Below are 27,416 nucleotides of genomic sequence, written 5' to 3' on the forward strand. Positions count from 1 at the left end.
ACGAATAATAATCTAAGTAAATTCATTGAAAACAATAAAAACAAAACTTCGGTGTCGGATAATTCGGGAGTATATAAGCTGACTTGTGGTTCTTGTCCAAAACTGTATATTGGCCAAACAGGGAGAACATTTTCCCCAGAGAATTATAGAGGATAGAAGTAGTTTTGGAAATAGAAAGACCAATTCTACATTTGCAAACCACCCATTAGCAGAAGCACATGAGTTCAATCATCAATACGATGTGTTACATTTAGAAGAGAAAAATTTGAAACTCAATCTTTTAGAATGTTTAGAAACCAATAGATTCAATTACTGAATGATCAATTAGAATTGAAAAAGTCCCCGTTACTAAATATTTTTTCAAATATATTAGTATTCTTACTCGAATGACCCATAGTCATCTCTCGGAGGAATTCGTCCAGTCACCACCCGAAGACGATTGTGGATACTAACAAGCGAAACGTCGTGAAGTAACTTGGCTTGGAATCTTTCAATTTTATATTTTTTGTATAATTGTTCTATTTTTCACTTATATTTTATTTCGGTGTAATTTAATTTCAGTTTTTTTTTGTTCAATATAATTGTTATTTTCAGCTATTCTTTTCAATTTATAATTTGTATTGATTCTTTAAGTTCAGTTCATCAAGTGCCTATGTGAAATTGTTACCTACTAGACACAGTCGACTTGAGCGGTATTCTAGATATTGCACTAATATATAGATACTTATTAAGACTTCCTTTAATTTGTAACAACTTACTTACTCTGTTCATACACTATATATACAATATATCATTAAGTAGTTTAACATTTGTTTCACACACATATATAAAGATAAGACCTCACGAGGAAACGATTTTCTTTGATCTGAATATTTTTCAAAATCAGGAACGTACACTTGAAGATTCTCACAGCACCAGTTTCAAACGTCTCTTGATGATGCCAACTGACTTTCTCCATATCATTTATCTCTACCAAGAGTCTCGTCTTTCACCAGCGAGTTGAAAACATGAATTACACTGTTGAAAATCCCCAGTAGCCATTGAAAACATAACTTACAACATAATTATACATATTTTTACTCTACTAGTAAACTAGAACAATTAGTACTATTTATATCTGAAAATCACTTACTCACCCCTGAATAGTATTATGTGATCACAACGTTCTGTTTATCACAAATCAACAAATCTTTTCTTTCACACTACCAAAGTATAGTAGTGAAAAAGTAAAATGTTAGACTATTAGTCCTGGTGTAAATTTCTACATTTCGTTGAAACCATTAATTCAACTGGTAGAATCATGAATTTCTATGAGTTTAGATTTACAAATACCATTTGCCTTTCAATATATTGTCTATACTATTCTGTTAGTTATGTACTACCTACATGGATACCTACGTGAAAACGGTATTGACTATGATAAAATCATATCAAAATAGCCCCATATTGATATATATTTTCCGGTTGATACCAATAAGTATTCATGTATAGATAACCACTATAGAACTGAATATACACTATAAAATATCTTGAAAAGAAATTTAGGAAGGATTGTTATAACTGTACTTATCTAAAAAATCAGTTCTCATTCTTTATTTATGAAATATATTTCATCTTTGAAAACTATATTTCATCCAAGTTGGTATATCAAAAAGTCCAGTTGTTGAATATTTTCACACGAATACTCTGAACTTCTATAATTCAAGTAACACATCTTTAAAAAAAACCGATGGAAAAATTGAGTCAAATCTATATAAAATGAATTCACGGCGACACGAAAAATGGAAAGTCATTCGAAAGGTCTCAGAAATCTCTCGTCAAGTTCAAATTTGTAATAGTATAGCTTCAACCTTTAGAGTTGGAATAATTTGGAAGTCAAACTTCCATATTATTTAAAACCAATTGTCAATTGAAACCACTCATCTGAATTTATTTATATTTCAATTACATGGTCAAGCACTTGTAAATTGTGATGACTGTATAATCAGAATGGTAAATAAGTGAATGTTCATCATCTAATTTTTTTTATTTGAAAGAATAGCGTCTTTTTTCATCATAATCGTTTCTTTCTATTCAATTTCAATTCCGCATTTGACTCAGTTCTAAAATTCAAGGTATTAGTTTAATAAACTTCTCCAACAGTTTTTTTCACATCCTGCATGTGATACAAGCATTGCGTTTGACTACTGAGATGAAAAATAAAAAAGTTTGCCTCAATGAATTCAACAATTTGTGAACAACAGCATTTGAACAATTATAATGAATGGTCAATGTAGATTATGGCGGATGCGCCGGTAGTCTTAGGATACTAGTTAGAATAAATAGGCACTCCAGCAGGTGAAAAGAAAATGGCGGTATAATATAGCCTCTTTCTTTTCTATAATTCAACCACCCAAGACAAGAATTAATTTGACATTTCGGAAAGTAATTATTTCTCGCAAAACTTTGAAAATTATTGGTGAAAAATGGTATTCAAAATTTAAATATTTAATTCCCGAAACGAAAAGTCGCCTTCTGGAAAAGGCGATACATTGGAAATGTTGATGGCTTTATTGAGGGCGATTCATTGACGTTTGACAACATGAACTTTGGACCTAAACTAACGTTACGTCCAAAGTGAGTGGCTCTATTCAACCCTCCTCTTTATTGTGGCTCACACCTATTTACACTCGACCAAATAAACTCAGCTTCTTAACGAAGCCGATTAGTTTGTATGGTGAGTGCTCTTTCAGGTCAGATGGTAAGAGTACGGCTCTGCCGAACTCTAAAAACCTGATTCGGACCCCAGCGGGGTAGAGACAAAGTATGTGCTCAGCTGTTAATGCATATGATTCAAATAACACTGACCTGTAAGAACGCCTGTTAGACGTCGTAGTTCATCCGTACTGTAGTCTAACCACTGTTTGGTTTCAAGCTTCGAAGGGTGAATACATACCTTGGAGTGAGCCAATCCTGGAAGATTCTGTCAGAAGTCCATAAATCTTCTTGCCATCCAGGTGTTCAATGTTTTTTGGCAAAGCCCAAAGCGATGCCAATGACAGTTTCTGGTCCGATAAAGCTGCTAGCCCCCCTTTTTGCGAAGAAGTCAACAGCCTCATTCCCTTCCATATGGCCAGAAATACAGACCAGAGATAATCTGTTCAAGTCTTCTTATGAAGGAGAGTCATTTTGTCGATTTGCTACTAATTTAGACGTTGCTCTGTAGGAGCCAAGAGCTTCCAACGCTGCTTGACTGTCGGAGAATTTTTTATTGAATTGTGTGTATGAGGTTGGATTCTTCCAATCTCTCCGCAAACAATTCATTAGCGCAAATTTCCGCTTGCAATACAGTCGCATAGGTTCCTAGGCAGGTTGATATCTCAGTCCTGGGTTTGCGACTGAGAACACCTGCACCAAAATCAGAAGGTGATTTTGTCTGCTCTTAATAGTTCCTTCTTCCGGAGGATCCAGTCCTCTTTACCCGGGAATAATACTTTATAGAGCACTTAGTTGACAGTTGAAGGCATAAAGTCAGAGGTCATTTCCAGAATGTTGTATCAACCAACAGTCTGTTGCACTCTGCATTGAATTGATTTGTGCAATTGGCAATGTACACAAGTCTATATGCAATCCATCTAGCCTATTTTTCCAGAAAAGTGTGAAGAGGAGGTAGATTTAGAAGGATCTCCATGGTCGCTGACGGTGTGGTACCACTGTTGGTCAGACAAGCCTGTCTCTGTAAGCCAGAGAATTTCGCCTGGGCCGTTTTCTGTAGACCCTCGGCCACCAGGTAATTGCACGATAAGTGATCATTGGTCTGACAATCATCACCTAAATCCAATGGATTTTTTTGGACCTATGCTTGTTTTACCACAAGTCCTTCGACATGTCCATAGGGATAGTCTGGCAATCCACCTAACTCTGTGAGAGTTAGGTGAAATCACAAAATTTTGTTTGAAATTATTTTCAACGTTTTGCCTTCGTAGCGAGCATTTATTAGGTACTTTTCACTATCAAGAAATCGAGTATAATTTAAAAAATAGGCTGGAGCATGTTTCAAAAAGCGACACAATGCTTGGTTTATTAACGGAATTGAAGATTGATTTAGAATTGTACGTATGGGCTTTTATTTGTCAAAAATAAAGGATTCAGTGAAACTTGTTTATTATGCTATTTCTTCTGGATACAGTGAAAATTGGGGAACCGATGAAATATATTTATTTTCAGGTCATCGAATATAACAAATAACTTATTTGAGCCACAGAGAGGATGAAATGAAAAATACGTTCAAGTTTTGTACAGGTAGAAATATGCATTCATAAACACATATGAACTTTCTGCAGCTATGGCGAACCTAGAACATATCATTTCTGTTTGCGAAACTATGATTTCAATAACTCTGCAATCAACTACAATGGGTTCTAGCCTTCGAATAGAAAGAAACGAAGACTGTTGATCTGAATATGGCTGATTGAATAATTTCAAGGACATTTTATAAATATATTGATAACAGCGCGTCCATAAAGTACCTAACGCATAAATTCAAATCTTTTCACAAACTCGCACATCGTTGCAGTGAAATGTGGCAGTGCGCCATCCTGTTGTTACTAGATTTGGCGGTCTGAAGTATTTTTCATTTCACAATCAGGAAATTGGTAGTTTGAATTTACAAAATTTGATTCGTTCATAAGAAAAAATAAATGATTTTAAAATGAAGGATTTTGTCACGATGACTTCCTCGTTGTCTAATTCAACTGATGAATTATCTACCCTCTAGTATGCATACTATCGGTTTACAATTGTTCAAAAGTAGCTGAGAAAAGATTTAGAAATTTCAATACAACACACTAAACTAATATAATCGAAACTAAGTAAAAGTACTTTATAGCTAGGTGAAGTGGGTTACACAGTAGCGCTGACAGTTTTGGTAATCTTAGTCCTGTGATGCCAATGCGTCCCGTTCAGACCCAAATGAACGATAAAAAGGAACAATTATTACCTTCTCTGAGACATGAGGCTTACGATCATCAGCTCTTATATCCCTATCAACAGTGGTGAGTCATCTAGGTGTCCAAGAAGTGGAGATTCGCCAACAGCTATTCTCAAAGTTGGGGATATTTTAAGGGCGTTATCAGTTAGCAACGAACAGGCAAATGGAAAATGAAGGCCTAAAAATTCATACATGTCTGAAGATAATTTCTTGTAAGCAAGTAGGTCGTATCAATAAAACACAAAATGTTTGTTCATACCTGGGATGGAGTGTGGCCTTTGAGATGTCAGAGTTCTTCGACAAGGTAAACTTCAATTAGAAAGTTTCGACAGCCAATAAATAGATAATTGGTTATCTCCTTTGAGATAAATCAATTTTCGATTCAGAAATACTTTCAAATATTCTTTCATCCGCAAATCGCAATCCGCAAAATCGTAATGTTCTTTCCGTGTCTAGTCCAAAACCAAAAAAAAGAGAGATACGTTTTCTTTCTGAAGTCTCGAAATGTCGAATAACATGAACTGTCATAAAAGACAGATGAATTATTTGGAAAAAACGATATTTTATAAAAAATATAAAAATACTTTGTGAATATGCCGATTTCAGCAAAGATAGGAAGACTCTTTTCATATTCCTGGCATATACAGGGTCATAATAAATCGTAATACGATATTATGTGAAATCTTATAAAATCTACTGGATGTTTACTAAAAATTGGGGAAGTGATTTTGAAACACCCTAACAGGTCGTCCATTCCATAGACGAGACGTACTTCATAAGAATGGTATTTTAAGTTTTTCAAAAAATATTTTTATTTGTGAAATTATAAAACAACGATAAGAATAAAAACAACAATAAAAATCAATTGGCGCTCCGGGGCGACCTCATTGATTGCAGTAGCGCATTTGCTTTTTCAGCGGTAGGAAAACCCGGAAAAACCTGCAGCACCACATCGTCTGAAGATCTTGATCTACCAATGTCCTCTTTCTCATAAACCTAAATGTAGGGTGTTCCCAGAGGCTCCAATAAACTCAAGACATCACCAGAACACTCCGTGACATGACTATCGTCAAATTTAAACCAGTCCGTTTTGTCTTTGACCAAGATAATAATGACCAAATTCAACGCCAGAACCACAGTGAACAAAAAATATATTATGGAATTGATGAAAATCCAAAAAGGTTTTCGAATAACACTTCATCGTGAAATTTTCACTGAACAGTGTATACTTAAGTATGAACACGCCTGAGAAAACTATTGTATAATAAAACACGCGTTGTAAACTGCTCAGTGAAAATCCCACAATGAAGTTTTACTTGGATACTTATAAAGAAATGTTTCATTCTGAATACTTTCCAATATTCAAACTCACTAGATAATCTTAGGTAAGGATGGTTTTCAACATTTCGTCTCCATTGAACGTTTTCAGGAACTGTAGGTCTACCTTGCATGGGCACCTCTCACATGTTCTAGGTATCTGTATTTCTGCTCACAGTCGGTTGTGAAATAGGTTCAAAATGTTTGGGCATTTCATGCAAACTTTTAATTGAGTCCACATTATATCACCAACACCAATCATGACTATAATTTCAATCCACACCCGTTCAAATGAAGGCATTTTCAAAAAACAATTTCTTCATGAAAACTCATGATTAGATTCCACATAAACGTACTGAAGTTAATTCATTAACATTTTAAGGCAAAAAAAAAGGTGAATGGATGCGGGGCAAACATCACTAATTGGACTGATTATCTACAGAATACCGTGCTTTTTTGAAGTAGTTACGATAACATAACATATTTTCATTCTTCGTTCTTGTAATTTTGCTATTGTTGCCCACCCTGTACCGATTTTGAGTAAGGTAATGTTCCAGTATAGAACCGCTAATCGAAGGTCAAGCAATGGCCAAATTCGATAAACCTAATCGAACCAATTGAATTTTTTCTTCCGCTCTCCTTGCAACCACCGCTGCCCTATCTTAAATTCAACTCTTCGGCTTGATTGAACGAGGTATTTTTCTTCAGACCCCGGTATACTATATAGACTCCATGTACTACTTCGAGAATGAACCCATTCAGACATGAGACAAGAACTTTTAATCTTCAACGTCAGTGAAAATCGCCAACAGTCTGGGCGCCGGTAACGTAAAACATACTTTGCGCCGCTGCCCGTCATTACTTATATCACGTAGTTAATATTTATGTACTTAATAACGTCCGATTTTTTTCAGACGACTCTCCTAGAAGCCTAGTACAAGAAGCGGCAGCGAGTTGTTTTTCAGTTAGTTTCCCACAAGATGTTGAAGGAACGCGATAGCCTCGAACGCAACGTTTCCTCTCCATGTTCAAGTCTTGGTGGTTCTTCTGGCATTGAAGTGTCATCCTGTTCTGGCTGTGGCGAAAGAATACACGACCGTTTCTACCTCCTGGCTGTCGACCGACAATGGCATGCTTCTTGTTTGAAATGTTGTGAATGTAAACTTCCTCTGGACTCTGACTTGACTTGTTTCGCTAGAGATGGAAATATATACTGCAAGGAGGATTACTATAGGTGAGTTTATATTTTTTAATCAAGGAACCAATTAGACTAATTCTAACGTTGAAAAAAGCATTAATTTGCCATTATAAATTTAAATACGAAGAGAAACTTATTGGATCCATAATGATATCCAGAAAAATATGCAAAACTCCCAAATCCCCACATAAAAAATAACTAAAGTAGGTAACTAAAATTAAACATTGTTGAAAAGGCAGGTTTGCTTCTTTCTCAGTTACCTAAAAACTATCGATTATTTTGAAAACGGAGTAAAATCCTAAAGTTTCATTTAAAATTTCATGAGTTTTCATTCAACATTGAAACTGGCCGTATCAAATAAATATTTCGTTTAAGACTAGTATGCTATTGAAAAAATTGAGCAAACTCTGGTATCATCTAGAATCTAGACAGGAGGAAAACAATTTTTTAGTCAGGCTTCTCAAAAAGTTTATATCCTCAAAACATGTGCATGAATTTGTTCTCAACAATAGGTATCACTGTAAATAAAAAAAAAACTAATAAATGTTGAAGTAAGACTGACCACTCCATTTATGAGACCGAAGCATAATTCTGAAACAGTGGAAATCTTCGTTTAACTTTTATGATTGTTCAGTCTATTCCATAGACTGTCCTTGTATCACGGATTCTTCTGAACTCTAGTATCATATAATGAGTGGTTGAGTTTTTCACCCTTTTTTTTTCTAAACAATAGGCATTTCCAACAGTAAGATATTTTGAAACAATTTAGAATTCATTGATCTTGAGCAGAAATGATTATTTGAAGAAGGAAATGGGGTCATCGTTTATTTTCAACTATAAATAGTGCGGAATAAGAATCAAAAATTTCACTTGAGCTCAACTACTTGTCATATGTGAAAATTCACACAGGACCTTGTTTGGGAGTCCAAGAAAACATAAATTAGTTTTATTTTGGGGTGGGAGGGAGGTTCTAAAAAAGGTTCGTCATTGAGGTTATTTTTCACAATCAATTGTTTGAAAAGCAAATTGTGCGCAGAGAACATGAAATAATTGTTTTCTTTCTGCTCAAATATATGTGTACACAGTTTCTGGTTTGTTTAACTCATGTAAATATTGTTTCTGATATCGGTCGGTCGGTAGCCAAGCGGTTCGGCGTGGGTGATTTGTTCACTCACTCGATTGACTGACGTGTTGGTCGGTGGTTCAAGCCCTAGTCTGAACGATCGATCTTCACTTGCTATCGTCCAACTCGTGTTAGGAATCACACGTTAAAAGGTAAGACCTCGTTAATCCTTAACTCGCACAAATTTCGACTTCTGAGGGTTGTCGTTCGTAGGGGTGCGACAGCTGGTTAACGGAAAAACAGATTTCAAACAGAACAGATTTCAAACAGACAGATGTATATTGCAGTTTCAAGTCCCAGTTTCAAGTACATACTTCAAATATAGATAGCATTTTAGCTCCAATTATTCCAGAAGGTTTTATTAAACATTCTTCTTATTTGCAGCGATGTTCATAAGTAGTAACAACTTTTTGAAGAGAATTTGTATAGGTAAACTGGATAATGCCACCGTTTCAATGTATTTCTTAGTCGGAATTCAGAAATGTGTAGGTACCTATTTAATGATAACAATTATCATACTGAAGAGTTTCATTCATTTTCAACAGGTAACTGGTCAGTGTATTAATTATTAGAAATCTCCTGATTATGAAATATAATTGAAATGTATTTTCTGTAAGAAATCATCACAAAATTGGCTGTAACTTTCAAAGAAAACATTGCCATCTTCAAAATGTTAGCTTGGGTAAGGTTAGGTCCAAAGTGAGTAGGTTTATTCGACCCTCCACCGCAACCCGCAATGGTTTATTGTGGCTTACACATATTCCCACTCGACCAAATAAACCAAGCTTCTTAACGAAGCCGATTAGTTTGTATATTGAGTGGTCTTTCAGGTCAGATGGTAAGAGTTCAGATGGTAAAAACCTCATTCGGTCTTCAGCGGGGAAGGCACAAAGTATGTGCTCTGCTGTTTCATCAATTTCCAAACAGAAGCGAAACATACTGTCTTCCGACATTCGCAGTCTCTGCATATGATGATTCAAATGACCGTGACCTATGAGAAGGCCTGTTAGACATCGTAGTTCATCCCTACTGTGGGTTCAACAACTGTTTGGTATCAAGCTTCGAAGGGTAACTGAACGCCTTGGAGTGAGGCAATCCTGGAAGATTCTGCCAGAAGTCTATAATTTTCTTGCCATCCACATGTTCAATGTTTGTTTGGCAAAGCCTAAAGCGATGCCAATGACAGGTTCTGGTCCGATGAAGCTGCTTGCAGCACCCTCCTTTGCAAAGGAGTCAGCAGCCTCATTGCTTTCCAGGCCACTATGGCCAAGAATCCAAACCAAAGACAACCTGGTAAGTCTTTCACTAGTTCGGAATTCCATTGTCTAATATATAAAATGATTTGAAATATCTGAAACAACTAAAAAAGAAGAATTAAAAATAAATAGCTGTGAATAACAATTATATTGAGCAAAAAAACCTGAAATGAAATAATAGTGAAATAAAATACAAGTAAAAATGAAACAATTGAACAAAAAATATAGAAATATAAAATGAAAAATTGAGATAAAAATAAAAAGATGAGAGATTTCAAGCCAATTCAGTTCTCAACGTTTCGATTGTTAGTATCCACAACCGTCTTCGGGTGATGACTGGACTGATTCCTCCGAGAGATGACTATTTATGGGTCGTTCGAGTACTTTCACTTATCCCCGCTTTCCATTTTTTCCGCTTCACTGGTTCAGTGGGAGATGACCGTTTGGCGGGAGTGACCCATTTTTCGCTTGATGATGGGTTTCCATATGTTGCGTATTTCTACGCTGGCTTGGCTGAATACGTTGTTGGACAACATGTATGCCGCTTCCTTGAATTTTCTCCTAAACCAATGTTCCTCTCTGTGTAAGATCTCAGCTTGGGACCACTCGATGTTATTCCTGATTTGCTGGTTTCCCTCGCTGTGTGTGTTTCTTGTGCTCGGCAATGCGAACATTCAATGGACTCTTAGTTTCACCAACATAGGATTTTCCGCACTCACAGGGTATCCGGTTAATGCAATTCTTGGAATCGCAGTCCGCGTTTGGTGGCCTGGTTTTCGTGAGACTGCTTCGGATAGTGTTACCGGATCTGAAGCAGGTTCTGATGTTGTACTTGGAACCAATTCTGCTCACCCTGCTGTCTTTTAGCCAAAATCTTTTCTATCACCGCTTTGGAGTAGCCATTCCGTTGAAGATCATTTTTGATGATGTCTAGATCCTTCTCGAGACCTACCTTCGTGTTACATAGCTCGAAAAAGCACGGTCTAATAGAGTCTTGATGATTCCTCTTTCAGTTGATTGATGGTGGTTGGAATCAAACCATCAGTGAAGCGGAAAAAATGGAAAGCGGGGATAAGTGAAAGTACTCGAACGACCCATAAATAGTCATCTCTTGGAGGAATCAGTCCAGTCATCACCCGAAGACGATTGTGGATACTAACAATCGAAACGTCGTGAAATAATTTGGCTTGAAATCTCTCAACTTTTTATTTTTATCTTTATTTTTCATTTTGTATTTCTTTATTTTTTGTTCAATTGTTTTATTTTTACTTGTATTTTATTTCACTATTATTTCATTTCAGGTTTTTTTGCTTAATATAATTGTTATTCACAGTTATTCATTTTTAATTCTTCTTTTTTAGTTGTTTCAGGGATTTCAAATCATTTTATATATTAGACAATGGAAGTCCGAGCTAGTGAAATTCATCATGAAACATTGTCAATCACCTTCTAACAAACGCTGGTAAGTCTTCCTATCGAAGAGAGACGTTTTTGGCAATTTGCTACCAATTTAGACGTTGCTCGGTAGGAGCCAAGAGCTTCCAACGCCGTTTGACTGTCCGAGAATATTTTTATTGAACTGTGTATGAGGTTGGATTCTTCCAACCTCTCCGCATACAATTCAATAGCGTAAATTTCCGCTTGAAATACAGTGGCATAGCTTCAAAATGTTACTACTCGAACCTGTTTCAAATAATATCAAACGAAAAGAAAATAATTAGTTGAAGCAACGTCCTACATGATTTTTATGTAATTTAATAATTTTCATTTCAATAGTAACCTGAAAACCTCAAGCTTTATTGCAGCCAAGGTCTAATTACATGTATAACTCTCTAAGGCGATTTTTCTGGAAATGCTGGTCAAACAATTATAAACTGAAAGTTTCATTTGTAATAATCTACGTCGTGTTTGAGAATCTAATAATACCGTATGTCTCTAAAGGGATATTGAGTGTGGGAAGTTTTCAAATGTTCACGGTGAAATTTGATTTTTGAATTTTTTCTGACTGCAATGTTTCTACTGCATTCGCTGAACATAAACAATTTTTTGTGGAATTTTGGAATTTCGCACATTATAAAAAAATGTTTCTATACTTTCTATACACAGTTATACAGTTGTCATTACTCCTCAACTAGTGAGTGAAGTTTCATTGATTCATTCAAGTTCGCCTGCAAGCTACAATGAAAAAAGTAGGCTCGTTTTACAAATCCAACGCCCTGTATATTCCAAACATCTCGACACATTCTTCGCCATTTTATGAGAGGAATCTACCCATATGAGTACCAAAACACCCTGTATTTATTTTATATCCACACATCCATTCAGCCTTGTTTTGAGAAGATAACAAACACACCCCACTTTTATCAAAATATTATGTTGTTGGTGGCTTATCCAAAGTGTCGAAATATAAACATATTAATGTTTACCCTCGTCGTGAGTACGCACCGCCTGAATGTGAAGTTGGATAAACAGTGATTTAACACGGAACATTTGAATGGACTATTTATCCTATAAATGAATCAGGAAAAAAATCCAGTTTCACGCAAAATTTGAAATCGGCATGATAGTTCAATATACACTTTCATCAAATAAATAATATGACATAAACATTGACTAGAGTTTATCAGATCGTAGATTTGAAATGTGGATAGTAAAATGAACTGAAACTGTCCCGATGAAGATATCTTATGAACACATAATATAAAAATTGATATTTTTCGGGGAATGAAACCCTGAATTGAAGCAATAAATTTATGTTTGATCAATGTTTCTCGCACTCAATTCGAATGTTTTGAAATATATCGGTGATATAATGAAAAACTTGAAGGAACTAATATTTGGCCTTGGGGGACTCCTGAAGATACAAATTTTTCAAAATATGACCTCACTCTGAATGAAATATTATTTCTTCATTAACTGTACAGAATTTTAGTCCGTATGTTACCAAATCAGAATAATATAAAGGAGAATAATATTTTCTTTTATCATCGATTATAAAATCGAATCATTACAAGAAGCTGAGTATATTTTTTTCTTATAAAAATGTAAAACTTCGTAAAAACATCACCAGACTATGGTTCAATAAAGAATAAAGTAATATGCGAGAGTATCTGAATATCCTGAAAGAAAGTTATGATCGAACTCAGTGCAATAATGATTTGAATCATATAAAAAAATAAAATTTCAATATCGTGGGAAATTGAAGCAGACAAAATTGAATTATAATAAGCATCTCATTGAAAATTCAAGTAATATTTCAAAAACATCTCTGAACTTACATGAACACAAACTCAAAAAGATCAAATCATGGTGTCAATGTGACAAATACTCTAATAAGAGCATCAATTCTCAATGAATATTTCACGAATGCTCCTATTCAGTTTTACCTGTAACAACAACAAATCACTATACAAAAAAAAACATAACATAAGCAAATCTCAGTAAATTTAATAAAACCTAAATAAAGTATCCAAAACTTAACAGTCCCTAAGTCTACGAGTATCATGTCTAATTTATCATACAGTTAAAATCATTTTATCTCATATACAGGCCGTTTTTTTGGCTAATTGGAATCAGCTATCTCGGAAACGGGAAGACCTACAAGACCTACAGATCTAGAATATCAGTTGTTGTTTTGAAATATTCGCCAAAATCTAGAATTGTAGAATTTCCTTTTTTGGCTTTACCTCCTCCATTTCAAATGATATAAAAATGACAAAGGAATTTTCTATACTGTTTCATATTTGTTATGATCTAATATAAACCAATTTGCAATGCGAAGTTTTGTTTAGTAGATTTCATCATCATCTTAGTTTTTTCAAATATGGATCTTTAGTTTTTTCATCGATTTTTGTAACCACTGTAAAACCAAATTCAGGTATGTATTACCATACAGGTCCGTATACCTGGGTTTGAAACAGAAGATCCAAAAAATATGGCTGATTACACACCAATATCATTACCCCCATGTTGACAAAAAATCATAAAAAATACTGAAATGAAAAAGGAATAATAATCTAGCGCAAATAATCTATTTAGGAAGGTCCAGTTTGGTATTCGAATTAACAAATTACAAAATATGTATATGAAAATTAAAAAAATTTTGGATATGACAAAAAGCATGTTACGTACTCCAATAAACACTGTTCAACAGTAGAGTATGGTTTCCTCAGGGTTCGGTTTTGAGTCCGTTACTGTACTGGAGCTACATCACAGACTTACCTGCGGCAGTGCCGAGCACTCTTTGTGAATGGTGCAACATTGATAAATGAAAATATCTCCATAATTTAATTATAGAAAAAAATCAGGGAGGCACAGTTGAAAACTGATGACTGGTTTAACTTCAACAGGCTCTGTTCAAATAACTCTAAAACTGAATATATCGTTTTTTTTATAGAAATCATGACATGAAGGTGGAGTCAAATATGAAAATTCCCGGAATAATGACTCAGCCCTAACTTCCCTAACATGTGAACTAATTCACAAAAATCTATATACAGGGCAATCTATCTTTGTAGCTATATATCGTAATAAATATTTATTCCACTGTGTTTTGGTATATATCAGGGTGATCCCAGAAGTACCCGACTTGACCTAGAGGTGGCGGTAGTTGTTTGAAAAATATCACTGCATTAGAAAGTACACAATATATATAGCATATATTTCAAGTTTGAAGACGCGGCGTTGTTTGGCAGCCATCGGTAGCGAACGTGAATTTGTGACAATGGAAAAAATTTGTCATCGTTATTTGGTACAATACATTTATTTGGAAGGCTTCAGCTCAGCCAATATGAAAGCTGAACGGGATTCTACTCTGAATGCGTCTGCTCTCTCGTTTACATCAGTAAAATATTAGGTAGCAGTGTTCAAACGAGGCCTACGAGCTGCCAATACGAGCATCACAGTGGTCAACCAAATGAGGTGACTCCAGAAACATAGATGAAACATGGCTCCATCACTTCACACCCGAAATAGTAGACTCAAAAGGGAGAACCGGCTCCAAAGAAGATGAAGACCGCTTCATCTGCAGGCAATGCCATGACATTGGTTTTTTGTGGTGCGCGTGTGATAATTTCCATTGACTATCTTGAAAAAGGTGAAACTATCAACAGTGAGTTTTATGCGAATTTATTGCAACGTTTGAGTGAAAAAATCAAGCAAAAACTGTTGTTTAATCAAGACGACGTACCAGTTTACAAATCCATTATCGCTATGACCAAAATTAACGAATTAAAGTTTGAAATACTACCTCATGTACCTTATTCGCTAGATTTAGTCCCCATGGATTTTTTCTGTTCCTAAACTCAAACAAATGTCTCAGTGGTCAGAGACTCTCCAACGGCATTAACTGCTGAGTCAATGGCTATTTTGAGGAGCAACACACAGTAAAAATAAAAATCTCAAAGTGGAGAAAATTATCTCGATTTAAAGAAATCTTGCTCTCCTATATTCATGAAGAAATATTTTTTTAATCTGAGAAACATATTCTCTCAAGTTGAATTTGAAATAATCACATTAGCTCAAGAGAAGTAAGTATGCATTCTTTAGTTTGAGCAAAATTAATCTCGAAGCAAAACTGTTTTTGGGGTTTAAAAGAATTATATGTTTACTTGGAACATTATTTAAATGTCTCCGTATGAGAAATTAATTGTTTTCCTTTGAAGAGAAGCATTTTTCATTGAAACGCTTCTATTTATATAAATCAAATAAACTCATTTACTTCATCAAAGATGAACTTATGCTTCTGTTTATAAACTGTCCCTCTCATTTGGATGTATTTAGTTACTTGAATCCAAAGTATCTCATCTGTAATATGAACAGCTATAAGTGGTAAGGAAAGAAACTAAATAATACATTACATATTATGATTGATTTATTTGAAGCAATTGCAAATCATAAATATTATCCTGAAAAATCATGTGATAAAAAACAAAACGTAATAGAGAACTGAATTATCTTTGCTGATCTTTGCTTAAATATCATATTCCAACCGCACACTTTAGAGAGATCATACAGATATACAAATAACATAAATAAATATTTAATAAGAAAACATATATAAAAAAGGGACATATTCTTGACAAACTGCAAATTAACAAATAAAATGAAATCGAATCCTATAAACAACATTACTACTCAGACACGAAAATGAATGAATTAATTAGTAATTTTACACAAATCAAGTTTTTAAAACTAGATGCCATTCTGGTAAATAACATTAAAAAAATCACTATCGTCGATCAAGTTCTGCATTCTGCTTTTGTTTATCCATAATTGGCGGAACATCACTTGGATTGTGAAACGAAAGAAGAAATCAGCACATCATCTATCATCATCATCCTAGCCACTATTTCAAATATATAGAAAGGTAAAAATATGAAAACAGCAGCCACTTAATCAAAAAAAAATTAAAAATATTTTTTTTCAATAAAACACTTCAAGTGGGTTTATTTCGTTAACCAACCCAATTGTTGTTCGCATGCGAATGACAACCCTCAAAATTTTAAACTTGTCTGAGTTGAAAAATGTAAACATGATCATTCAAACATACTTCAAGGAATATGATTCGCTATTCAAATAACACGTTTTTAGAAATTCATATTTCATCTCTAGTAGGTTTGGTAATATTTCTACCTATTTCTTACATTCCTAAAGAGAATCTATCAAGCTGAGTAGGGTATATTCAATTTGTTCCCAATGAATAACATGAAAACATTTCTGAAGTGATTACAGAAAGCAAAGACGTTTCGGAATTCAACAAATATTTACATGTTGAAATCAGAAAGTGGCTGTCACATTTAGAAGCTTTTTATACCTACTGGCGCCTTTTTTGGTATTTTTTGTATTATAATTTATTGTCGAAACTATAAGTACCTCTGTCTTTCAATAAAAAATGAATTCGGTCTAAGAGAAAATCAAATTTTATTTAGAGAAAATGCTCTTATTTGAAACAAGATAAACTGTATGTTCCAAACAAGAGATTGGCAAATTTGAATCAACGTGGAGGATGTTTCAGTTTAAATTGATATACAATTGAAGAGCTCGGCAAATGTGTGAAAAATTACGGAGTATTGGTATAATTTTCGCAAAATGAAGGCAAAATTAAGAGTTGCCGTCAAAGTTTCCCACTTTCTCTTCGGTACTACGTATACAACCCGGTACTTACTGATATAGCGGAGTTTTATCCAATTATAATACTTACCCATGAAAATATCTTCCAACTGTGCAAGACCCCAGTCTTGTAAAATCTGTTCGATTATGGTAGATACAAAATAATCGGAAAGAAATTGCATTGCCTACAGACACATAAAACACTTCCTCCTCAAAATCGCAACACACCAACATCACTTTCCAGCACATACTGGCGCGTACGCGATGCTTACAACGGAATTGCCTGCTCCCCTCTCACTCAAGAGGGTCATAGAAAGACCAGAGCACCACATGTTTTTTCAAACTGAAATGAATGAAATACTTCTTTGAAAGAAACCCTGTTCATTCTATACAAAATTCTGTTATTTTCAGTCGATCATAATCTAATTTTGTATGTAGATTCACAAAACTCTTGTTATGAACGAATTGAGTTATTTGAAGGGATACAGTATTGAATTCAAACAAACATTATGTGTTCAGATCAAGTTGATATTGCTCTCCATTTGAAACAGTTTATTTTTCCCTTCAAATAGATGATTCAAATTGATTCAAAATAGTTCATCTTAGCAATGATATAATCAAACGAATGATGTCGTTGAAAGGCCAAGAAATTTGATTTCTTTGTTGAAAAAAGTGAGATTTTCTGGTGGAACACGGCGATGTTGGCATAAAGTAATATTTTTTCCAATAGAGATAAAAATTTCAAAGCAACCTATGATTTTCTTTAAAAAAAAATACTTTTTACTGTGCACAATTTTTATGGATACTGTGTATAGAGCTGCAAGCAGATTCTGTTGGAAAATGAATACATTTTTTTTTCAAAAATTTTGTGTTTTCTTTGTTAGGTCGGGTACTTCTGGGACCACCATCGTGGTATGGTGTTGTATGTTGTACTCTATATATCGATGTCGTTTATTTTTTCCAAATCACAATTATTTGCCTTTTTCCATAATATATGATGTCATTTAGCAATTTTCGGCCAATTTTTTTCTACAAATTCAAATTGAACCGAAACAGCCCGAAAAATTAACAAGGCATTTGGCAATGATAGTGTTAATGAACGCACTATTTGACCTTGGTTTGATTTGAAGATGAGCCCTGAAGTGAATTTGAGAGCCCTGGTGGAGACTGACCATCGCAAACGGTGCGTGGGATGCCAGAAGAACTGGATGTCAGCTCCCATGAGGTTCTGATGTATTGAAATGTATTGGAAAGCTCAGAAATTTCGAAAACTTGTTGCACCACAATTTGAACGATCGACAGAAAATGTAACGTTTCGAGGTCTGTTCATCTTTGTGTTTGCGCAACAAAAACGATCCTTTTTTGCATCGGATCGTCATGTGTGATGACAAATGGAACCTCTACGACAATACGAGAAATTCAGGGCAGTAGTTGAGCCACCCAGCCACTTTCCAAAAGCGAAAACCCGCCATGATCACTGTATGGTGGATAGCGGCTTTTGTCATTCACTATTACTTTTTGCAACCAGGTCAAATCACCGTCCTAAAATCGAACAAATTGAGCGTCGAAGTGCTGCCTTACCCACCAAACCTTCCAGATCTCTCGCCAACCGACTACTATATTTTGAAGCAGTTCGATAACTTTCTCTGGTAGAACCTTCACCATTCAGGACCAGGCAAAAACGGCCTTCGTCTACTTCATCGAATCCCAAACACAATATTTTCATCAATCGATACGTTGGCAAAAGTGCACTGATTCAAGTGTCGCTTATTTCTATTGAAGTGAATACGTATTTGCTGAGATATTACAGCTTAAAGTGGACTCATAAAACCAGCCAAAACTTTTGAAACAACACTTAGTCCAACACTAACTATTATTGAAGGCTCACTATTTCAGTCATTGGTCCTGTTTGCATTTCTCTGCTGGAGTCATTCAACACATACTGAAATAATTTTTTGTGTATGAGGTGTATTCCTACTAAAATATTCCAGGACATAATGAAATAACTGCTTGTCAAAAAAAGCGTATTATAGCATTGGATGATTCCTATCAGATGATGTAATCTCTTCTCTGCCAGTGTTAATGTCAAAAATATTTTTGAAATTATTTTTCATTTTCAATCTTTCCAATTGTTTTTATTATATATATTTTGAATTTGTAATTATGTATATGTTAACTATGAATTTCTTTCCGACTTGTGTATAAACACAAAAATGCATGGCATTATTAAATTTCCTTTCTTTCTAGTAGTCCAAAATATCGAACGATAGATCACATAGATATACTGACATACTTCAACGTTCTTGAAAGTATGAAGTGATCCTAAGATATACATGTTCTCTGTCTAGTACAAATATCCAACTAATGTATCATATTACTTCTGTTAAAATCATGACAGAAAACATCGGGTGAAACAATAGACCAAGTGTTTCTCCAAAACGAATGAAATAACCTAATATCAATAAAAACTGATCACTTCTTCATAAGACCCCTCCTGTAACATAACTAATGGTGAATTAATTTCGACTTCACTTTGTACTTCATTTTATCGATCGAAAATTCGTCGCAAATATGTATTTCACATTCCAAAAGTCCGTTCCAAAAATTAGCGAGAAAATCGAAAGGTGTGTGAATTGGTCCACGAAATCAATCACACCCAATTAATTTTGGACGACAAGCTCATATTTCGAAGATCTACATCCAAATACTGAAATGGGTAGGAATTTTAATGAACCCCTCAAGAATGTTATCATCATTAAATAGTTACGTAAGTTAAAAAATTCTAGCAATGTGTCCTCAGCAAAGCTGTCTCAATGGAAAGAGTGTGTTCTCAATCCTCTATAATTTACTATGAGGTGTATTCAATAAGATGAATTTGAAAATAAAGAATGTCAGTTCTTCCATCGGGAAACTGAGGTGTACCCTGTTTCTCGTTCAATAATGAAAGCAGATATGTTGAAATTCATAGTACTAAACAGTGATGAAATTTTAAAAATGTTCGAAAATTCTTTAGTATTTATAACATAATTACAAGTTGAGATATAACCTAATTTTTTCGAATTATTGTATTCACCGCCACTTGAAAATATGATATAATATATCTATGTCATTCCTACATAATGTTCATGATATATGATGATGAGAGTAATAGTTCTAGCTGGCACAGTAATCTTTGTACCAATTGTAATCATCACGAAGTAACTTCTAACACACATTTACGTATATTAAATATTACCTCCATTTCAGATGGATTACCTTATTATATGTTATTTTTTATTAGGTAGTCCACTCAATACGTTCATTTATAATGAGTTTGTTGCTATTTTCTTTCAAACTCACACAACAAACATCATTTTTCAGGAAGGCGGTAAAAACAATCACATTTTTACTGTTAACAGTAAAATTAACTTGGTTGACATTTTTATAACTATACTATAATAAAATGAAGAAATTGACAAGATTTGCGAGATATAAAAATGCTGACAGAACCTAATCAATGTACAACAAAATATTTGCTTGACAGAAAGGAAAACCATGAGATCAGTTCAGAACTCCATTTTGTCTTCAACCCTCTTTTTATTGTATATCAACGACTTATTGAAAGAAATGAAGAATCCAATATATTGCTTTGCTGATGACACACTTGTTGCCATTCCATTTGGATTCTAGGACATCGGCTGAGGGTGCAGATCTTCATCGGCAGCAGGAGGTTGCAGTTCTTATTGAGGATCTAGAAGTGATTTCAAATTGGGGTGAAACTAACCAGGTTCAATTCAATGCCACAAAAACACAGGCGTCGGTTTTCTCCAAAAAGATGGATGTCTCCGAACCGGATATAATAATGTCAGGACAGAGAATTCCGCTTTCCGCTTCGATGATTTTGTTGGGGTAAAAATGGACATCCATATGTTTTGGCACGATCATGTCGCTGGAATCACAGAGGCTGCTTCTCAAAAGCTTGGAACACTGTTCCGAACCAAAAAACTGTAAACACCTCAGCAACTTTTGATGCTTTATAAAGCTCAGATCAGACCATCTTTGGAGTATGTCTCCCATGTATGGAGCTCCGCTCCTAAGCATACCCTGAAACTGCTGGATACCATCCAGAAAAAAACCATCAGCCTGATTGAGAGACGCGAGCATCACTTGCAACCTTGATACTCTGGAACATCGAAGAAAGGTTGAGGATTTGTCTCTTTTTTATAAATACTTTCACGGAAAGTGTTCAAGTGATTTGGCGTATTTGATTCCACCAAGAGCGGTACATATCAGAAATACGCGACGGATTGTGGCTGCTCATTGTTTTGAGATTCAACTAAGTGCACCTCGAACTTCACTGTTAAGAACTCTTTAATTTGTAGAACTGCGTTTACGTGAAATAAACTTCCTGAGAACTTTTTCTCAAAAGGATTAAATTTCCAGCGATTCAAATCCAATGTGAATCGCTTCTTTCGCACAGTGCTCGTGTTTTGACCTTGAAAAAAGTTGATCACACTGTCAAATAATCCACCTTATCATCAAATATATTTCATAAACAACGATATTTTTGTAAATATCCCGTTTTTTTGAGGTCTCAGATATCACAAGGTTCAATTTCATAAGTATAACGGAAATATATCAGAGATTCTGGCGACCACTCGATGAATTCCTTCTTTGAAAATATGATAGAACTGACCGATACTTGATGAAAATCCATTATAACTTATTCAAAAAACACACTTTGACAGGAGATTTCCTCTTGAAAGTTTACAAAACCGCGACACATGTTTCATTATACGATAAGCTATACGGGCGTCACAATACTGCAATATTGTGATGGTCGAGGATGCTATCGTATGGCGAAACCCGTGTCACGGTTTTGTAAACAATACTGCAGTATTATGACGCCTGAGGATGCAATCGTATAGCAAGACTTCATTGATTCTCAGCTCGTTCTGTTTTCGATTTCTGAAGGGGGCCGTTTATATGGAGACGACAGCCGGTCACTTCCTCCACAGATATTTTGATGAGGATGTCAGACACACTTGTTAGCTTTTTCGTTATTTTTGCAGTACTAATTATCTTCAAAAGAGTTCAGTTCTGAGTTATTTCGAGAGCATTCTACAGTTAACAATTTTCAACAATTTTGAGTGAAATACGTAGAGTAAACACAGAAAGATTTTTTTATAAATAATAGATCGATTTTCAGTTCAGGTAACTGTTTGAATGACACCTTGAAAGAAAATGTTTTTTGTACAGTGTTTTTTCTGATTTTGAATAACAACATTCGTGAACATTAAAGGTAATAAAGTCAACGATTGTCGCTTCGTTTTTGAAAAGTATAATAATCCACTCGTGGAAAATCATCAACCTTCAAGCTTGGACCTAGTTCTCTCGAATACTGATTTTTTTTCATAACTGAAACAAAGTATTTTCGAGGAATCAGAACTGCTACTACCTCTGAAATATCCTTCATTCAAATTGCTTTTTTGCTCCTTGAATTATCATAACTCTTTACATATATACGCATATCCCCATATATATTGATAATTCAAAATTCTTCAAACGACAGGTGAGAGAATGAATGTCTTATTCTACTGACAAAACACATGCCAAGTTGAATTTAACGAAGCTTATTAATGAGAATAGACGAGGCAGTAGGAACGACAGGTTTGTCTGATTTATTGAGATAGGATATGATTTGACTGTTTTGTTGGGGCGGAACTATTGATTGATTTGCTGATAGCATTTGTTGACCACATAGCACAGTCATATAAGTCAAAATTTCAATAGACCCAGGCCCGTGCTGGGCCGCCGGGACACCGGAACGTGTCCCGGTGCGCCCTTTGGCCGGATGCGCCCTTTGGCCGGACCTTTCTGGCACCCTCCGGCCCCGAACCTTACAAATTTTACATTTAGAATGCCAACATTAAATGTTTAACAGCATAATTAACACCGTTTAAGTAAACAGAAAATTTAAATAATAAATATAATTAAATTTGGATCATTATAAGACGAAGCTTATCGTCGATATTGCCGAGCGGCCGGGTTGAGTGTTGCGGCTGTAGGCTACACAGAATGAACTACGACAGCGCCCTCAGGAAGTGTGGGGAGTGGGGGCGGTACGAGAGTCCCAATTTCGTCTACCTGTTCATGCTTGTATGTTACATGTTACTCACTAGTCAGTAAACTCATGCAGTCGGCCTGATTGTAACTTGTACTTGTGTAGTATTGTATTAGTGTTTTATTTCAAGTTATTCGGTGCTGTTACTGTTCTTCCCGTGCAAGTTTCAAACCCTTAATGTTAAAGGTAAGTGTTGTTATTATTCTTATTAGTGAGTTGAGGTTTGAGGTGGAAAAAGCACATAGATATAGATAACCTAAAGCAAAATACTAGGCATAGACCTAAGCCTTTTCTGCATAGCATAGACCTAAGCCTTTTCTCACAACAGTGGAACAGTGGCTGGTAAATTTGAGAAAAAAACAGAGTATATATAAGGGGCGTCTAAGTTGGCCAAAGCATTTACTTTTACTAATCATCTCATCAAAATATTTTATACAGATCACATTAAAATTATTATTGGTAACATACTATGTTTGTTTATCTTTTACTCGAACTGTCAAATAGCCACATGTTGTCAAAGTATGCTCTTTTAATCTTGCATTTATTTAAAACTAAATCTTGTTTTTTTAAATACATAAAGTGATCAGTTAAATTTTTTTTAGCGGGTTACAAATCATGGACAAGAAAAATAAAAGGAAAAAAAGTGGACATGAATTTCGTCAAGAAAAGAAAAACAAACTTCTACTCGAGTCTGCAATATCATGTTCAAAAATAACAGCTTTGTTTAAAAAACCAGACGGCCCATCTGAAGATGAAAATCTTGAATCACATGCACAAAACAAAACGTTTGAGGAAGCAGAATTTGTTAGCTTCAACTTGTCTTCACCATCAAGCTCATCAAATCTTGATTGTTCCAAAATGATTTATGATAATCAGTTTTCCGATCTCAGTTCTGATAGATTTCAGGGGTTCAAATTAGTTGAAAATTTACAAACTGAAGAGCAAGACCCGAATTATCTTAGTCCTCGTAAACTGGAAGCACCTTCACTTGACACAGGAAATTCGGCTCGAAGATGTTATTCTTCAGTAGAAGAATCTCAAGTACATATAATCAATTACTTCGAAAAACCAAGCGAAAGACATTTATCGGCATATCTTGATTATCATCCAATACAACCTGATGAAAGAGAGTTGCCTTTTAATGACAAAAAACCCTTATACACTGTAAAACGAAACGATGGAGAAACCTTTCAGAGACATTGGATTTCATATGACGAAAATTCAAAGAAACTGTTCTGTTTTATTTGCATCGTTTACAGCAGCAACTCCAATTCAACCTTTTGTACAGGGTTTGAAGACTGGAAACATGTCCACCAAAGAGTTAATGAACATGAAATGTCCAAAGCTCATTTTCAATCCGTCGAGGCTTTTATGGTAGCCAAACGTAAGAAAAGTACTCGTGACCTTCTTTTTTGTGATCAACTAGATAAGAGGAAACAAGAAGTCTTAGAAAGGAGACATGTGGTGAAAATTGTAATAGATGTCTTGAAGCTTATAGGAAAGCAAGGATTGGCTTTTCGTGCATCAAAGGAAGCTGCTTACTCTCTTAAAGATGACACAATCAACCATGGCAACTTCTTAGAAATTATTATGTTAATGTCCAAGTATGATCCACAGTTAGAGAAACACTTGAAAAAGGCTATTGAAGAAAGTGATACGCGCATGTCTAAGAGGTCAACAAAAAAAACAGACGTGGAACACGAAAAAAAAGGCAAAAACAAAAGGGTGGGCAGAGGAAGTGCCGTGACATTTCTAAGTAACAACACGGTAGCAAAAATAATGATCTGTATGACAAAAGAAATCAAATCTGTCGTGGCAAATGAAATCAAATCGGCCGGCAAATACTCAGTTTTGATGGACACGACGATAGACATAAGTAGCAATGATCAATGTGCAATAGTTGCCAGGTATGTTAAAGGTCATGAAGTGTGCGAGAGACTACTGGCATTAAAAAGTGTGGTTTCTACTACAGGAGAGGCATTATTTGACACTCTCTCTGGTGTATTGACAGAACTTGAAATACCTTTGAGTGATTGCGTCGCAAATGCGTTTGATGGTGCGTCTAACATGAGCGGTCAGTATAATGGTTTGACTGCACAAATGGCCAGCAAAATCCCAAATCACATTCACACGTGGTGCTACGCGCACGTTTTGAATCTCGTAATATCTGATACAGCTCAATGCCTCACTGTAACAATCTCATTTTTCAGCATAATGCAAGAGACCCAGGTTTTTTTGAAGGATTCAATTAAAAGACTGGATATGTTTAGGAAGCAAAATCCTGAGTACAAGTTGGAAGCCATTGGGGCTACCAGATGGCGAAGCCGCAGCAATGCAGCAACGAAAATATTCGGCAGAATAGACATGTGGACCTCTTCTGAAGAACAGTCTTCAAACACAGCTAAACCTAACAAACACATTTATCTGGAGTTGGTATTGGCTCTGTTCAAAATTTCACATTCAGCTGATTTCAACGCCAAAGTGAGACATGAAGCAACTGCTTTACTTAAGAAGTATCTGGATTTTGAAACAGTACTTGTTGGCATGATATTCTTGCAATTGTTCAAAATCACTACGCCACTATCGGATTACCTCCAAACAAAGAATCTGGACTACGCCCAAGCGTGGAGGAATATTGAGTCTTCTCTTAGTAGGCTAAAACACCTAAGGGAGAAGTTTGATGAGACTTTGAATGCAGCACAACGCTTTGTTTTGAAAATGACGCAGAAACTCGAAGAAAGAGCAAAGGCCGATGAAACTCTTAATGAGATTGTTATTGGCAAAGCAATAACTGAGAAAAGAAAGAAGAAAGTAAAGAAAATGGCAGGAGAACTTGCTGAAGACGACAGTGTTGGAACTTCTCCGGAAGAAGAATTCAAAATAAAGATCTTCTTCGTAATTGTAGAGAGAGCTGTCCAAACTATGGAAAGCCGTTTTGTGCAGCACAAATCGCTATACTTGGATCTGGCATGTTTTGACCCAAAAACATTCAAATCCCAAGAATCTCTTCCACCTAAAGCATTGAAGAAAATAGGAGAATTAGTTTTGAACGTTGATGAAGAAAAGCTGAAAGAAGAACTTATCTCATTCGTAAATGTATGGCCCCAGATTTCAAATGCAAGTTTGAACGCCGACTATGAGAATGAAGATGTCTCAGACGAGAAAATCGATGCGCAAGAAGAAGAAGATGATGAAGACCACGAGGTCCAGTGCAAAGAGTCGGCATCATGCAATAGCTGTATCAAGTGTGCATATAAAGTTATATTAGAATATAACATGTACTGTTTACAATACCCAGAACTTTCAAAAGTGTATAAGTTTCTTCTAACTATCCCATTGACTCAAGTCTCTTGCGAACGAGCATTTTCAAAGTTGAAACTTATCAAAACCAGATTAAGATCGTCTTTGACAAATGACAATTTAGAATCATTACTGTTGATGCAATCAGAAGCTGATATTTTGAACTCCATAGATCCAGACAGCGTTATTGACTATCTTTGCAACTCCAGCTCCGAACTTAAAAGACTTCTTCAGGTTTAGATTCAGTTTGCAAATTGACTCAAAGAAGACCTACATTTGTGAATTATATATATTTTTTTATTTCCTTAAAAATTATGTAATAAGTGGTAACTTTTTTTTAAATGTATATATTGCATGTTATATGTGAAATGTTTACCGAAAATTACACTTATTACGTTTCAACTCCTACTTTCTCTTTTAATTATTTTATTTTAGCTTAAAAGCTTAAGCTTAAACATTTCTTCAAACGATATAAGTACGACAGTTATTTTCCCATTCCGCATTGCAAATATTTAAAATTACCGTTATTCTTGAGCAAACAATAAATGGCCATTTTGTTTGACAAATACTGGTACGATTGTGTAAGTGTGATCGTTCGCTCGTACGGTGACCAGATGCCAGAATAGCAAATTGAACCCAGCGTCATGAGCGATCAACACGCTAAAAAAACAGAGGTTAGGAATGGTGGAGGGGGGGGGGTGTTGGCGCCCTTTGGCTATGGCCGTCCACCGCCCTAAGAAAGGGTCCAGCACGGGCCTGAATAGACCTGATGATAACTAAAGAAAAGAGAAATGGAAATTTTTATGTTTTTTACCACTTTTAATTGTAACTAACGTTACTGCAGTTTCGTCCTATATGGACATTATCAAACTAATACAATAAACTAACAATGATTCATTACATTCGCCAATATATACCATTCAGGTACTTGATTGAGTACCTGAATTTACAGTTCACAATGCGGATGTGCCAATTTAAAAACCGGAGAGTAAATTAAATTTGATCATGATTAGATTTGATCATTTAACTGGTTGCACCCG

General features: G+C 35.2%; 2 protein-coding genes across 3 annotated transcripts in view; both read left to right on the top strand.

The window, feature by feature from the left end:
• Ap (apterous) overlaps positions 1 to 27,416 on the top strand; it is a 73,321-nt gene that overhangs the window by 15,226 nt on the left and 30,679 nt on the right. For both annotated transcript variants that reach the window (XM_074179023.1, XM_023174246.2), the window contains one exon: positions 7,201 to 7,520. In XM_074179023.1, the coding sequence (XP_074035124.1) occupies positions 7,267 to 7,520 (254 nt within the window). In that variant the 5' untranslated portion in view covers positions 7,201 to 7,266. The remainder of the gene's footprint in view (positions 1 to 7,200; positions 7,521 to 27,416) is intronic.
• LOC141483931 (zinc finger MYM-type protein 1-like) lies at positions 22,749 to 26,784 on the top strand. The gene is made up of 2 exons (XM_074179020.1): positions 22,749 to 23,262; positions 23,679 to 26,784. Exon 2 carries the CDS (start codon positions 23,692 to 23,694, stop codon positions 26,614 to 26,616), a length of 2,925 nt encoding a protein of 974 aa, XP_074035121.1. The 5' UTR covers positions 22,749 to 23,262; positions 23,679 to 23,691; the 3' UTR covers positions 26,617 to 26,784.

This window comes from Leptinotarsa decemlineata, unplaced genomic scaffold, assembly GCF_025532065.1.
Source record: "Leptinotarsa decemlineata unplaced genomic scaffold, Ldec_3_MD MMD2_tig00004307_RagTag_RagTag, whole genome shotgun sequence".
Taxonomy (NCBI): domain Eukaryota; kingdom Metazoa; phylum Arthropoda; class Insecta; order Coleoptera; family Chrysomelidae; genus Leptinotarsa; species Leptinotarsa decemlineata.

What these genes read in the sequence shown, in the direction of transcription:
- LOC141483931 (XM_074179020.1), top strand. Translation starts at nt 23,692, where the DNA reads ATGGACAAGAAAAATAAAAGGAAAAAAAGTGGACATGAATTTCGTCAA.